Source organism: Onychomys torridus, chromosome 21 (genome assembly GCF_903995425.1).
Source record: "Onychomys torridus chromosome 21, mOncTor1.1, whole genome shotgun sequence".
Lineage (NCBI taxonomy): Eukaryota > Metazoa > Chordata > Mammalia > Rodentia > Cricetidae > Onychomys > Onychomys torridus.
Window position 1 is genome coordinate 24,453,259 of NC_050463.1, and position 17,293 is coordinate 24,470,551.

The 17,293-nt window shown below is 41.5% G+C and overlaps 1 protein-coding gene across 5 annotated transcripts in view; it reads right to left on the reverse strand.

Annotated features, from left to right (window-relative positions):
• The window catches only part of Rmdn2 (regulator of microtubule dynamics 2), a 61,190-nt gene that overhangs the window by 35,201 nt on the left and 8,696 nt on the right, over positions 1-17,293 (reverse strand). The window contains exon 3 of one of the 5 annotated variants that reach the window (XM_036171090.1): positions 11,083-12,003. The exons of the other annotated variants lie outside the window; for them this stretch is intronic. Within the exon in view, the coding sequence (XP_036026983.1) occupies positions 11,083-12,003 (921 nt within the window). The remainder of the gene's footprint in view (positions 1-11,082; positions 12,004-17,293) is intronic. 5 annotated transcript variants of the gene reach the window in all.

Genomic DNA, 17,293 nt, shown 5'->3' on the forward strand with positions numbered 1-17,293 from the left:
CCTTCAGCCTGTCGTGGGTGCCCCTACCTCCTACCTTTACCCGCTGTTCTCGCTGATGGAATGTTCTCTCCCCTAGACAGCAACATAATCACTACACTCCTAACTCAAGTCTCTGCACTGATGTAGCTGTCTTAGGGTGGTCCAGAGGATGATTCTATTTAATGCCGCAGCCCTGACTCTTTCTTCTCCTTCTTCTTCTTGATGTTTGATTTTCCCCCTTCCATAGCACATACTCTTTTATATGCTATAAAAAATAATCCTACAGCATATGTTCTTTTTTTTTCAGTATCAGCTCCACTAGAATGCCTGTTAGTGCTAATGTTCACTAATTAAAGAGCTAAAAAGTGTCACGCAGTGTACATTCCCTGGATGTTGTTGAGTAGATTATACCAAGCTCAATGAACTTAGCAGGCACTCAAATATATATATATATATGTATGTATGTATGTATGTATGTATGTATGTATGTATGTATGTATGTATGTATGTGTGTGCTGGGGATTAAGCTCAGTGGTAGAGCACTTACCTACCAAGCGCAAGGCCCTGGGTTTGATCCTCAGCTCCGCCAAAAAAAATGTGTGTGTGCATACATGCACATGTTTATGTATTCATCTACAGTTGAACATGATGTGCTACTTTAGTGTGTGTGGTGTATGTGTGTGTGCATGTGCACGTGCATGCACAGTGAGGTGCACATGCATGCTGTGTGGAGGCCAGAAGTTGACACCAGCTGTCTCTTAGTCACTCTGCACCTTGTTTTTCGGGACAGCATCCATCATTTCACCTGGAGCTCACCTGGTAGCCACACTGGCTGGCCAGAGACCTGCCTGTCTCCATTCCCTCAGTGCTGGGGTTCAGATGGGCGTGGCTGTGCCCAGCATACATGGGGGCTGGGGATCTGAACTCAGGTCCTCATGCTTGTGCGGCAAGCATTTTTTTGACTGAGCCATTTTTTGCTTTAGCTCCCACTGCTCTCACTTGTTTAGTTTTCAAAAATGAATACTATTTTCTATGCTGGTTACTTTTATGTTAACTTGATGAGCCAGAGTCATTTGAGAGGAGGGAATCTCAGTCGAGAAACAGTCCCACCAGAATTGCCTGGGGGGTATTGTCTTGATTGATGATTGGCATGGGAAGGCCCAGCTCACCTTTGAGCGGGTGGTCCTACATGGTATAAGAAAGCAAGCTGAGAAAACCATCAAGTAAGCAGCACCCCTCCATGGCCTCTGCATCAGTTCCTACATCCAGGTTCCTGCCCTGCCTGAGTTCCTGTCCTGACTTTTTATGGTGGGCTGTGATAAGGGAGTGTAAACAAAACAATAAACTCCTTCCACCCCAAGTTGCTTATGGCATGGTGTTTAACACAGCAATAAAAACCTTAACTAAGACAGAAATTAGTACCAAAGAAGGGACTATTTCTGCGACAGACCTGAACATGTGTTTTGGGAAAGACTATGGAAGGACTTTGGATCGAAAGTCGATGAAAGCAGTAATGAGCACTATGGCACAGAGATCTAACAAGGAGACTTCGGACTCATGGGTGCCTAGGAATGAGAGGCAATGGGTGGAGGAGTACAACAGAACATTTAAGTCTCCAAGAAAACTCTGAGAAAAATGAAGGTATGTTAAAATAGTTGTGTACATGGCAGGAAGTGGAAAAACTCTAAGTATGTATGCACATAGATCTGTAAGAAATGCATGCTCCAAAAAGACTTGAAAAGACCCTGAACTTTGACACTTCGCTTGATCAAGGAGAAACATGGCGTCAGTCCACAGATCTAGACGTTCTTTCAACTTCTCAGTTTTCAACAAAACCCACAAGCATCCAAGGAAATGAGGGAAGGTAGTTCATTCAAAGAAAGAGAATGCATCTCCAGACATGGATTCGAAAAGAGAGGCACACTTTAGAGTTTCTAGTCAACGATTTTAAAATAATAGTCTTAAACTTTGCTTAAAAGCTAAGGAAAAGAAGGAAAGAACAAAAAAGATTTAAAAAGAGAGGAAAATAACATATGGACAAAATGGGAGTGCCAGCAAAGAGGAACAAATTATGAAAAAGAAAATCATGGGGCTAAGATTACACTAAATGAACTGAAATTTGCTGCAAGAGAGCAACAGAAAATTTTAACATGGAAAGCAAAGAATAGGTAAAGTTGAAGACACATCCTTTGAAAATGTTGTGAAGAATAAAAAGAATAAAGGATTAATAAAAATAGATACAATCTAAAGGGCTGTGGGAGCCCATTTTTGGGTTCCTCATGGCTTTACCCAGCAGGTCCTCATAGAGGATAATTAGGGCCACGGGCCTGAGTGCAGGTGTCTGAGATGGTCTGCACTTGGCTGTGCTGGAGGGAGGTCTTTTGCTCCACCCCTTGTTGTCTCTATAAATACTCTGGGGCTGAGACAGTTGGGGCCCATTGGAATAGGTTCCAGGCCCTCTCGGGGCTATCCTTTATTTTCTATCTGTTTATCTCCACACTATAAATCCTTCTCTCTAATATTTCCTGCTGCTCACACTCAAGAAAACTCTGGGGAGCTGTGGGGTTGGGGAGTAAACACCCCACAAAGGGCTTGGGAGATACCATTATGTTGACCAAATACACATTATGAGGATTCGTGGAGAAGAAGGGATAGTGAATATACATGAAAAAAATAATTGCCAAAACCTCAGATCTGAGGAAGGACAAGTATGCAAAAAGCCGAATCTATGTCAAGTAGAATAAACCCAAGGTTGTCTACCCAAGGGCCTTACACTCGAGCTGCTGAAAGACAAAACCAGAGTATCTTGAAAGGGGCCATAGAAACTCAGCGTACATCAAGGATTGTCACCTTTAGTGGATTTCTTGGCAGAAGCCTTGTGGACCAGATGGCGCTGGGAAGATAAATTGTAGTGCCATAAGAAAGAAAGGAATAACAAAATAACTACAACCAGCCAAAATTGCCCTTGAAAAATACAGGAGAAATTAAATACTTACAGAAAAATAAAAAAAGACAAGTTTATTATTTGCCCTACAAGAAATGCTAAAAGAAGTCCTCCCGACTGGCTTTCTACAATAATCTGAAGCCAAATAAAAGTGTAAATTCTCAGGCTGGGGATGAGGCTTAGCTGGTAAAGTGCTTGCCTACCTCTCATGGAGCCCTGGGGTCAATCCCCTGTGCCATGTAAACTGAGCGTGGCAACACACCCCTGTAATGCTGAGGAGGTGGAGACAGGAGGACCCTCGCTGACACATTTCAAGGTCAAACCTGAAAAGACCCTGTCTCAAAACAACAACAAATACATTAGAAAAGCTAAGTTCTCCAGTAAAGACAAAAACATGGATAAATACTAAGCTGAGTGTTATCATAATTCTATTTTGAAACTCTACATTTTCTTCATGATTTCAAAAGAGAAGTATAAAATTATGAAAATATATTAATGCTTATACAAGACAGATGTAAATTGTGACATCATCATAAAACAGGGAAGCTAAAAAGGAATAGAATTTTTGTATGTAATTGAAATTTAGACCAGTTTAAAAACAATTCTTACAACTTTTTTTTTAAAAAAAAAAACTTATTTAAAATCACAAAAGAACTTATTTAAAAGGAAATAGGAACATATAATAAAACATACAATTTTATCATGAAGGAAATAATTAATTGAAGAAATGAGGGGCAAAAACACTATAACAGAGAAAATAATAAAATAGCACCAATAAGTTCTATTGTACTAGTAGTTATTGTATCAAATATAAATTGACTAATTTCTCACTGAAAAAATACATATTGGCAAAACAGATTAAAAAATCGGGATCAAATTATGGGATGCTTACAAAACACCTTGACTCTAAAGAAAAACACAGGTTGAGGGTCAAAGATGGAAAAAGATGCTCCGTGTGTATGGTGACTAGAACAGGTTAAAAGTACTATAGCAATAACACACAATATAGACTTAAAGTCAAAATCTGTGACACAAGGTGAAGAACACTGGGACTGGGTTCCTCCACTCTGCATTTTTGATTGGCTGTGGTTTTATGTGATGGTCTCCATCTATTACAAGACGTTTCCTTGATGAGGGGTAAGGCCTACCCTTATCTGGTACAAAGTGATGGTTGCAGGTTCATCTCCAAGATCCATGACTTCACTATCCCTGAGTAGTTGGAATTGTTCTCTAGTATGAGGCGTGGTTTCCCTTTTGTTGAATAGCACTTAAGTCTCACTAGAGATCTCTTGGCTACCATCAAGGTATGAGTGCTACTACTGCCCGATGGATACATCTACAAAACAACCCTTGCACTTAAGGCTCAGGGAACACTGCAGAAGAGGGGGTGAAAAGATTGCAAGAGCTGGGGGACCAGGGAGTTTGCTGTACCCAGAGAGTCTCACCAACATGACCGTCTAAACTCGAGCTCACCAAGGTCAACAACAACGGACATGCCAAAGTAGATGGGCAAAGAGCACAAGGCCTCAACTCTACACAAAGGATTACAGGCAAGTAAGGAACACTGAGTGACAAACGGTCTCACCCAGGGATTATCCAATACCAAGTGTCAGTCCTAAAAACATACATGCAAGTAACATTATATAGACTGTGCAGGTTATACTTAGGAATATAGACACATACATGTATGACAATTATTAATGAAAAAAGAGGCCATAAAACTGGAGGAGAGTCAGGAGGAATATAGAGGAGGGTACGGAGGGAAGAAAGGGAAAGTGATGTAATCCCATCATAATCTCAAAAATAATAATTTAAAAAGAGAAATCATAATATATAACAAAATGGCCAATTGATTAAGAATAAATAGTTATATTTACGCATCAGACATTAGAGCTTCTGAACACATGAAGCAAAACTTGACAGAATTGGAGGAATGTAGCAGAAGAGTAGTAAAAAGAGTCCAGAATTCCACATCTTCTTCTTGTAGCACTAGGATTTGAACCCAGGGCCTCATACATGCTGTGCAAATGCTCTACCATCAAGCCACACCCCAGCCTTCACGTCCTACTTTCAGCAATGAGTGGAGGAAGAAAATCAGGCAGAAAACTGATCGGAAAATGATGTGAATGTGACTGTCAATAATGCCTCTAGACACTAGCAGAATACACATTTTTCTCAAGATAAAGAGCATTCTTCAGGACAGATCATACGTTAAACCACAAAATAAGTCTTAATGAATTTAAAAAAATATTTAAAATGCATAAGCTGTCTTTTCTGCCTCTTGGGATTCATACAAGTGCATCATTGCACCTGGACTAGACTCTCTTCTCCGATCACAATAGAATGAAATGAGAATCCAGCAGAAAGAAGACCGGAAAATCCAAGCCTATGTAGAATTAAACAACATGCTCTTTGTGGAAGCATGTGTGTGGGGTGGGGCAGTGTGTTCGTGTGTGTGCAGGCACATATGTGTATGCATCTGCATGTGAGCCCAAAAGACAAACTTGGGTGTCATTCCTCCGAACCGTCCACCTTGGGACTATTTTTAGTTTAACTGATTATAATTGTTATGTATGTGTCTGATGTGTACTGCGCCTACCCCACAGCATTATGGGGAAGTTGGAGGAAAACTTAGTTCTTTCCTTTCACACTTACATCGCTTCTGGAGAGCAATCTCAGGGTTGTTAAGCTCGTATGGCAAGTGTTTGTACTCACTGGGTCATCTGGCTGGTGCCACCTTGTTTTTTAAGAGAGGGTCTCTCACTGGGAACTCCGGGTTCACTGATTGGGCAAGGCTAACGGCTCGCAAGCACCCAGGGGTCTGGACAAGTGTGGGCTACCACAACCAGCCTTTCACATGGGTGCTGGGTCCTCGTGTTTGTGTGGCAAGCACTTAACTTACTGAGCTGTCTTCTCAGTCCCTAATTAAAATTCTTAAACAACCAATCGGCCAAAAAATGAAACCATAAGGACAAGTACAAAATAAGCTTGAGTCGAATGCAAACGAAAACATACCAAATTATAGGAACACAGCAGTGATAAAAGGAAAATTTATAGCTACAAATTCTTACATTGATAAAGGTCCCAAAACAACAATATCAATTTACACATTGGGAAGTCAACTCACAGAACAAGACAAGACAAAACAAAACAAAACAAAATAGCGATTAAAATGGAAATAAACAATTGAACTAGAAAAATGATAGAAGAAAATCATCAACAGAATAAAGAGCATGCTCTTTAGAAAGAGCAGCAAAATTGATAAGTATTTAACTAGGGTGACTAAAAACAAAAGGAAGACTCAACCAAAATGAAAGATGAGATATTACTTCTGGTCTTGTAGAAATAGGATTATAAGAAGAATGGATGTGCACATATTTAGTAAACTAGAAGAAATGGGCAAATTTCTCAAAACACACAAGTGCCAGGATTGAATAAGGAGGACACAGAAAATCTTAACATTTAAAATGAGCTAAGAGAGCTAGGCGGTGGTAGCGCACGCCTTTAATCCCAGCACTCGGGAGGCAGAGGCAGGCTTTGTGAGTTTGAGGCCAGCCTGGGCTACTGAGTGAGTTCCAGGAAAGGCACCCAAGCCACACAGAGAAACTGAATGAGCAAAGAGACTGTGACTTAGTAATCAAAAGCTCCCAACAAGTGTAAATAAAGTCTAGGACCGGATGGCTTCCTTGTTTTGTTTTGTTTGAGACAGGGTCTACTGTGCATCTCTGGTTGGCCTGAAACTCCCCACACCGACCAGGCCGGCATCAGACTCACCGAGATTCACCTGATTCTACCTTTTGAGTTGTGGGATTAAAGGCATGTGTCACCAGGCCCAGCTCCAGCACACGTTTAAAGAAGAATTGAGAGAGACATTCCTGAGTCCCCCACTGCCCCAACAACTGAAGAGGAGAAAACTATTCAAACGTCTTCTATGAGGTCAGCATTGTCCAGATAGGAACACCAGACCAAGACACTACCAGAAAAGAAAATGATAGGCCACTATCTCTGATGAGTATTTAGGTCAAAATTCTCAAGTACAAGCAAACAGGATTCACAGGTTTTAACCACACAGTGTGAAAGATTATACCCTACAGAGTAGGACTTCTCCTTGGGCGCAAGGGTAACCTAATAAAATACATGAAAATAAGCCAGCATAATATACTATAGCAACGAAATGCAAGGAAGAATTCATGATCATCTCCACTAATGTGAAAAAAAAAACCCTTGGCAAAATTTAGCACTGTTTTATGAAAAAAAAAAAATGGAAGAAAATTTCTTCATTACTTCAATGTACTAAAGATTACATATGAAAAACACAAGGGTAACATGCCCAGTGATGCAGAGCTTTTCCTTTAGACCTGCAATGGGACAAAGTTGCCTGCTTCCGCCAGTTCAGTTCAACATATCAGTCAAGGTTCAACCCAGAGCAATCAGGCAAAATAAATAAAAGGTACCCATATGGAAAAGGAAGAAGAAAAGTTATCTCCTCACAGTTAATATGATTTATATGTAGAGAAAGAACAAAATCCAAATGTTACACACACACACACACACACACACACACACACACACACACACACGCACACACACACCACGCGCACACACACATACATATGAGTACATATACACACACATATACACAAACACATGCACATGTATACACACATGCACAAATGCATGCACATACACATGTATACTTGTGCACACATGGGCACACACACATGCACACAAAAACACAGGTGCACACACACATTATTATCTCTAAGTAATAAACCCATGCAGCAAAGCCGAAGATACAAGAAGCAAAACCCAGCTGTCCTATGCATTGGTAATGAGCCGTATAAAAGGTAAACAGTAAAAACGGGTTCCATATCTAACAGTAGATCAAAGAATAAAGTAAAGATTAATTTAAGGAGTTTAAGGACTTGTATCCTGAGAGCGCTGACCTGCTCTGCTTCTGACCTGTGTTATTTCATTCCTCCTTAGGCAACCTGGTGGTCCTCCACACCCAGGAAGCCATCACATTGGTGTTGAACTTAGAGTGGACACCTGATTGCTGTGAAGTACTATGGTCTCAATCTCCTAGACTCAAGTGATCCTCCTGCCTCAGCGCCCCAAGTAGCTGGAACTATAGGCATGAACCACTGTGTCTGGTGATTTGCATTGTTCAAAGAGTATAAAGAAGTCAGAAAAGAAATCCATCATACGTTTATAGATTTTTCTTCAAAGAAAATCATATCCAAAGATGATCAAAGCTCAAATGAAATATCACTTCACACCCACTAAAACAAGACAGATAGATGTTGACAAATTAAGGAAATAAATATTGTGCCTTCCTTTATGAATGTAAAATTAGTGCAGATAGTGCAGAAAACATTAAGCTGGTTCCTTAAAGAATTAAAGATCAGATTACAATACGATATAGAAATTTTGGTATAGACTCAAAAAACCATTTGAAGTAAGCTCTTACTACATGCCCTAGTCACATGACAGAAAAATCATTCTGGAATTGAGCTGGAAGCTTCCTCTGCCCTGGATAGCCTTCAAATGGTTGGAAAGTGCTGTGCAGATGCTATGCAGATGCTGGGAAAGAATTGCCATTAGCAGTTTTACTCAGCTGTGAACCCTTCAGTGCAATAATAACTACTGGCCAGGCAAAATATACCCACTAATGCAATACTGGCAAGTCTGTTAGGAGAGTGACTAGCCTGCTTTCTGATTGGATTTGAAGCCTGCTCCACAAGAGGTAATTCACATCCAGTACTATACAGCCAGCCAGGGGCCTATGGCTGAGAAGGCCATAGTCCCTAGTGAGGAGGCTGCTACTGTCATTTTGCTAACTGGACATGAGATGGCTGTCAAACTGCCCTCTAAATAACTATGTTTATGACAACAGATTAACAGGATTGCCAGCTTTGGTCAGCAAAGTTACTTTTTGCAGTGGCCAGCAGTAACTTCAGAGATCCACAACTGTCCAGGTGTTGAGAATAAGCTCCCGCTGAATGCTCAGCGATAAATGGGGCATCTATTATTATAACCCCCCCCCAAGAGTTCTGGAACTATCGCGCAAGGACTGGGAAGCATGTAAGAGCCAGAAGAAGGGGTTTACAGTGTGCAATGCTGACTACCAGGCATTGCATGGCTGTTGGACTCTTGAATTTACAGATGCTCTGCAAGACCTGCATCAGAGTAGGCCTGTCAACATCCTGTCATGGAGTGGGGAGAAGTTCTTGAGGCCCTTTCCCTCTCGGAGAATTTCTACATTGGTGATGTTTGATGGGGAAATATTTCCTTCAATTGTACAGTCACTGGTAAGGTGTCCATGTAAACAAGCCCTCTTTATTTCCCTATAGTAACCATAATGAAACTGGTTGAGTCATTAAAAACAGAAAAGACAGGAAATAGAGCTGGGGAGCTAGTTGAGAAAAAGGGATCAGAGGGGGTAAACAGGAAACAAGAGGGTGAGAGGAAACAGGATTGAAATACATTGTACATATGAACGAAACCCATTATTGTGTATCATTGATGTATGCTAATAAGACATTAAGAAGGAGCAGCTCAAAGAGCAATTGCGCCTGCGTGCATCGTGGAATTACAACAGCTCAAATGCAGAAGAGACCCGAATTATCCATCGACACATGAATGCACAGGTGAAATGTGATTCATACATAAAGTGAGGTATAATTTGGCCTTACAAGATAAGAAAGGGTATTTTGATATATGCTTACGTGAACCTTTGACGACATAATGCTAAGTGAAATAAGCCGGTCGGAAAAGATAACTACTAAAAATTCTGCTTATATGAACTACTGAATTAGCCAAAGTCACAGAAAGTAGAAGGCTAGAAGACAGGAGAAGACTGGAGAGTTATTATTTAATGGGTATAGAACTTCAGTTTTATAAGATGATGAGGGCTGTGGGGATGAATGGTGGCATTAGTCCTATAACACCGTGGGTGCATTTAACACCTCTGAACTACACCCCTCAAAATGGTTTTAATGATACACTTCATGTTCATTGCAAGTAATAAATTTAAAATTAAAAATAAATTTTCAATATATTCAGACGAATAGAAACCCCTGCATGTAAAAATAACATTTCAATCTAATGACGGCAGTTGGGGTTTCATTTTACTATGATAAATAACTGAAAATAACATAGGTACCCTTTTATGAGCCAAGTCTAGTTATATTCAAACATGTTTTAGTTGCTTACATTATTTCTCTACTCATTACTTTTTTTGAGAGTACTTACGTAACTTTTGCTTATTGAAAAAGAATTTAAAAAATACTTTAAAAATACAGTTTTGAGAGGCCCAATATATACACTTTTTATCTCTGACTCCATGGCTCTTTGAGTTCCCAGATTTGTGCCTATACAAACATATAATTAAATTATTAATCAAAATTTCTGGGCTGGTGAGACAGCTCAACAGGTTAAGGCACTTGCCACCAAACTTGACGACATGAGCTTGGTATCTGGGACCTAGAGGGGAGAGAGAATCATCTCCTAAAGGCTTCATCTGGCCTCCACACATTCACCATGCATATGCACCCCCCCAATAAAGGAATGTAATTAAAAATCTGGGTTCTAAATAAGCTACATTTTCCATTATAGCACTGTTCATTTAATTTAATTCTTGTGCTAATGAAAACTTTGTCGGTGTGATGTCTGCGTGGGAAATTTGATGAGTAAAAGCTGATATGAATGAAACTGTATGAATCCGTCACCAGAACTACAGATTATAAAGGAACACCATCTCTAGTGATTAGTAGGTAAGGAAGGCCTGTACAGTAAGGATGCACTACAGTCAGGTTAACTTACACACGAAAACTTAGTGTCATTTTCAGACCATAGTATATTACAATAAGTCACTGAGAAAGTCAGGACTAGCCAGTCTCTAAACTGTCATCTGACCGAAGCCTGACACATGAAATCATCTTTGGCTTCCACATTCTAATAATGTCTATAAACTTTCAAAACCACACACTAGTCCATTTATACTACAGTACGGAAATCTCTTCCTCCCACTTTGGTAGAACTGTAAGAACAGACTTCCAAGAGCAGTGAGCATTGGTTTCTAGTGACTCTGAAGACTGACGGCTGGGGAAATTTCTGATTTGAGCTGCCCTGGTTAGAGAAAGAAAAATCTAGGTGACCTTATTCCAGTCATTTCAATGGGTGGAGGTCGATCTTCTTTTGGAGGCGAAGCAGCAAAGCCTTCTTCTTCAAAAGGGCGTGAGGTGACTTCAAGAGTTAAGCTATTGACATTTTTATACAGTGGAGAAAAGCTGTCCTTGCGGAGGCTGGTGGAAGTTATATTCTGCAGCAGATGCTGCTTCAGGTCACTTGGAGAGTAATTTGTACTGTGACTCTGAGGCCTGAGGTGAAGGGCATCTTCCGAGTCCTTTGTTAGATGGCCATGTTCTTGGCCATCAGTAACTGATACATTTACTTGACTGGAAGAAGACATAACCGTTGGAAGAGAAAAGGGAGATGATGTTAGGCTTGGTGGGTAAGATGGTCTGTCAACAGTCCAAGTTCGTGCAGAAACGGCTTTTGTTTCCAAACTGGGAAAGCACTTACTGCCATGTTCCGGTTCAGAGAAGCTTATACGTTTTTGAGTATCGGGAAAGCTTTGCATTGCATTTGCATGGGACAGGTTCAGACTACATTGCGGAGTCTCATAGGGAGTGCTACTCCTGTAAAAGGAAACTACACTTAGCTTGCAGGATGAAAAACGCCTCCGAGATCGGATGGAACCCACAGGCTCTGAAGATCTTGCGACGCTGGAAGGTATGTCTTCCTGAGAATCAAAGTTAACTCGGCTCTGCTGCTTCCATTTCCTCTGCAGTCTTGCCAGTAAATTATGTCTTCCGCACGTGAAGAACAAGCGACTAGACGAACCTGACGAAGAAGAGAATTTTCGACTTATCTTACATGTTGAGGAAGGATGGCATGTTATGAAGTTCAGAGCTCTTTTCGGTTGTAAGATACAAGAGGACCCATGAGGCTGGTGTTGTGGAGGAACTAGATGTTCAGGACAATTTCGTGGTAAGCTCTGGTCCTCTTTCCAGCAGCTAGAGCGGAAAAAAAAAAAAAAGGGCCAAATGAGGGAGAAAAAGCAAACAGGGAGCTGAATGGAGACCTGACTGGCAAGCTTCCGGAAGAGTAATTTCTACCATAACAGTGGCAAACAACAGCTAATTAGAAAAATGGAGTAGCTAAGGTTAACAGCCACGCAGATGTAACCCCAAGGAATGTGTAAATAGGTAGACTATCTCCCTACAGGAGTCTGCCCACTCTGGTAAAGCTTAGGGTTCAGGATAGTGAAAAACTCGGGGGAGCAGGCAGAAAGAAAAATTAAAGGAAACACAAAATAAGTCCCCAGAGTTAGAACTTACACACACACACACACATACATACATACACACTATCCTTTTGAGACTATTCAATTCCAATATTTAAGGGAATTAACTAAAACCAACCTATATCCCCTTGACTAATTACATTTTAACATATCTGCCATGGATGAAGCAAAAATCTCCCTGGGGTACGAGGTTGCTTCAACTCAACACACAGTTCTCCAGTTACTGTGGGGGCCTAAAGGCAGCATTACCCTGAGTTTCTGAACCCTTCCAACATTCTTTAGCGCACAACACATGAAACACTTGAAGTGTTTTTTTGTTTTATTTTGCTTTGTCTTTAAGGCATACCTTAAACATTTTCCCATACTGAATTTAATCCAAAGTAAGTCCTTCCCTTCTAGGCCATCATTCATAAGACGTAAAATGCCCTGTGTAGGTGGAACAGGTCAGAAAACTGGATACTTAAGCTGCATGTGGGACTACCATGGCAACCACACAGAATGTGATCATGGGAGAGTCTAGAACCTAATGACACTGGTTTAGAATACAACTGTTCTGTGGCTCACCTTTCTGAAGAGCTGAGGTTTCCATGGCTATGGAATGTGCATTCTGAGTTCAGTATGTTCAAGGAGGCAGCGGAGAAATTGAGGGATACAAACGCAGTTGAATGAAGGCGATAATGTACATGATTTCTGCACAGTTCTTTCCTTGGGACGGCCTCTCCCCAGCAATCACACATCCTTGGTCTCTTAACCCTTCCTTCTTTCACTTGAATATCCTTTGCCCAGTGTCTTTATATCCAGTGAAGTGGTGAGGTGATGCTTTAGCATTTGTACTGATGAAATGGGGAAGAAATGTTTAAGAAGTAGCAAATGTCATGCCCTCAGTCTATCCACAATGGCAGGGAAGCACACCATTCTGACGTCTGACCCACAGGCACAGGTTAAGGAGATCTGCTATGTTTATGATTCTTTATGCTTTATTATCCTTTGGACAGCTTATACCCATCAACTGTAAGTTTAGCAGGGTTATAAGAAGAGCCTTTTCTCCATCTCAGGGTAGAGTACTGTCTCTAAAGTATGTGTGTATCCACTTAGGGCACGAAACTCCCCTGCCAATGCTTTCATTTGGTGCTCAATATCCTGCTCTACTCCAACACCCCCTTTAGTCAGTGTCTCCTTCTGAAGACCACTCCAGGAAACCCTTGAACAGATTCCTCACAAGAGGCCTACGGTTCTCGGTTTCCAACACCACTGTCAGATCTGTGATGTGACTCTCTTCTCTGAGCAATCGAATTGGTTAACCTCTTACAGACGATGTGGGATTCCCAGGTCCGCAACAAGAGACACAGTACTCATGACACAGCAGGCAGTGTGATGGCCAGAATCTTTGGGCTGGCCCTTCTCGGCCCCTGGGGCAGTGCAGGGGGCCCCAAGACACCTGTATTTGCCGCAGATCATGTTACAGGAAGGAAACCTAGCTTAAGGAACCCGCCATCTTTAATCTACTCGCCACCTGTTTTCGTAAAGTTTTTTGAGTCCCAACCATTCCCACGCTATCTGCAGTTACTTTGACGCTCCGGTGGTAGAGCTTGGTAGATGAGACAGATCCTGTATGTCTTCAATTCCTAAAATCTCTGCAGAAAAAGAAAAAAAGCCCTCCCCCACGTTAGTGCCTTTGATACATTTAATCCTCTCCTTCATGGTGCTAGGGACCCAACCCAGGGCCTTGCAATTGCTAGGCAGGTGTTCCCAAACACTAAGCCACATCCTCAGGCCCTTTTCCCTTCTAATTGATAAAATAATACTTCCCAGAATTCACAACGGATCAGACAGGGTGCAAAGCACCTGCCTATATCATCTCAACTGAGGCTAGAGACAACAAGACACATATATTAATTAGCACATTTTAATGAAAGTTATTTCACTTGTTATTATTGTATGTTTGTCTGAGGGTGGGGGTGTGCAAGCCATGGCATTTATGCCATCCATGTGGAGGTCGCAGGACAATGTTTGGGAATCAGTTCTCTCCTTCCACCTCAGGTTCCAGGGATTGAACACCGGTTGTCGGGCTTGTGTGGAAAAGGCTCTTACCCTCTGAGCCACTTCACTGGCCTCAAGTACATTTTAAGAAAAGAATTCGGGTTTGGGGAACTGACGTCATCTACACAGTCGAAGCTGAGCCTGGATGTATACTTGGGACGGAACGATGAAAGCGTGGGATCTCATTGCTGCTCTGGAAACCTCATTCTCCCCCGGCTTCTCTGACCTCTGCCGGATTGTTCTGAGGTGGGGTGGTTCGGTTTTATTCTCCCACCTCAACACACCCTTGTTCGACCAGTTTTCAGCATCCTTTGCAGGCTTACTTGCCTCCGCCCACTCCAGTCCTACTGGTTCCAGAAGGCTATGCATACCACCCTCTTCTCTCTTCCCACACCACAGGTCTACTTGAACACCACCACCCATTCCTACAGAGGCTGGGCTTCGCAAGCATGCTAGTGGGATGGTCAACGATGGAGTCGCTTCTCAGCTCTGTAGCAGTCTCTGCCACAGCTGCAATGAGTTAAATGCTCACATGGGAGATGGCTTTGGTCTCCCAGCACGTCCTTGTCCTGGCCAGGAGGGCCTAGCTCCTGACTGCCCAGGGGCTGTGGTTATAATGACGGAGAGCATTCCTCCTCAACATCCTGCTTCATCGTAAGGAAAAGTGGTTGGGTTTACAAGACTGTGCCATTCTCAGCTGTGCCCCCAGGGTTCCAACAGTGCCTGGTACGGAGCAGACACACAGTCAGGGACTAAGAGGGACTTTGACTGTATCCCCATTTTTTCTCTCTAGCCCCCTCCCTTCTCCCTCTCTTGTTCTCCCTGCCCCCTTTCATGGAAGTGAAGGTCTATTTGCAAACGTCTTACGAGAATATGCTCAACATTACTAATGGTCAGGGAAATACAAATTTGGAAATTATTAGTTAACATTTCATCTTCATCAATGTGTCTAAAATTTAAGAGTCCGACAATACAAGTATTAACATGGGACAATCAGCATTCTCATACAGTCAGGTTTGTGAACCAGAAGTACTTTAAAGACTTATTAATATGCATGTAAGTACTACATGTAGTCTCTAAGTCAGTACTTAGATTACATGCTTTATAGAACTTCTTTCACATTTCCCCTTGGAATTAGGAGGGCATTCACTGAAGCGTTGTTTATAGGAGCAAACAAATGGTGACGTAAACATCCACTAATAAGGAATACCTATATCCTGTTGTGGGATATTTTGATTACACTCTGACACTCTGTAGACTGCCAATAAAGTTGAACTTGAATCAGAAGGTGGAGCTAACTACTAGCTGATTAGAATTAGTCATAGAGGTTTTGGAGGACCCAGGACATATAGAGAGACACAGGAAATAGTAGGGAGGGACTTAGGCCCTTTTGGATCAAGGAAAGAGAGAGAGAGGAGGTCACTAGTGGCTCTGCATAGCTGCTTTGATCAATCAGATTCCTATCCTGGTATCTGATTCTCGAGTTTTATTTATTAAATAAAACAATATGAATAATTGCTTAAATATCCCATCAATGAAATGTAGTACCACACTTAAAAAGCATGTTTACAAGCATCAACATGGAAAAGCCTCAAAAGAGAAAAAAAAAAAAAACAGTATTAAAGCAAAAACAGCTGCCAAAACAATACATCACATAATGTCATTTCTATACATTTTAGGAACAAAAATACCATTTATTCCTTGTATATAGGAACACATACATGTAGAAGAAACATTGAAACCGTCAAAGACCGCATGCAGACTAAGAAAACAGCTGTCTCTTAAAGAAAAGATTTTAATCACAATAGTACATTTTTAATAGATCTGAAGAAATCATTTTCTAACTATAACAACTTTGAGGGTTACAAGATGACTGTTATAGTCTGCATCTTAGTCTTTGCCTGGAAGCCTAGATGTGAATGTCAAAGGAGGAAATAACTTTAAGAAGAAAAGTACCAAAACCACCACCAACAAACAACAAACAATCCCCACAGCTCCAAAGGCAAGGTCTGTATTTTAGCTCACCAAGTTAAAGGTTCCCCAATAGACTCCTCAAGCTGGGACCAGTCAGCAGCCCCACGCTCACCACCATTTTGTTATTCCCGAGTTGGCGCAGTCTAGCTGGCATATGCCTTTCCTGGACTGGTTTTCTCCTGGGGTCTCTGAAATGCTTGTGGTAGCTAAAGAGTACCTGGTGGCAGGCAAGCTGGTTGAGATCAGCCAAGTTCCAAAGAGAGAGAGAAGGCCTAGGGAGGTGGCTAACGTACAGGTATTTATCGACAAAGACATGATACATCTGTTTGTATCTCATTAAAAATAATTTAATTAAGTGGTTTCTTTTTTGTTCTGCTTAAAAAAAAAAAAACTTCTCCAAAGTAGTGTTAAATAGGAAAGGTTTCCTCGTGTTTGTTTGGTTTAGTGGCCCTTACTAGAATCTGGTCTGTCATTAGGGCGGTATTGCATCTACCCTTGCATGTTATTGCTAATGAAAACACCCATGACCAAGCAAGAAGAGGTATTGTGGCACTGTCTCTGTCTTAAAGTTCAGATACATCCATACCAGGCACGCCATTCATAGTTTTCACAGATCTTCCTTGAACCCATATTCACTATGCCAATATTTGGAGTTTAATTCAACCTTGGAATTATCTTTTTATCTGCCCTAAACTGAACAAGGGCTACTTCTCTTTCTAGAACTTTAGACTTTCTTGAGCCACCAGACTTAAATTCATTGACAGAGGATTTTAAGAATACAGGCCACTCACCACTTTAGTCTGTACACCTCCATTAGGCTTCAGGGGCTCCTCCCACTCTCTAGCTCTAACGTGTCCTGTCTGGGAAGGGATTGCTCAAACCTCACCCAGCATTCCCGATGAAAGATGTCCATGCAGGCAGGATAACCATGGGATGGCCTTCTGTACCGCTCAGCGATGTTTCATATTGTAGTAGATTTCTGATCA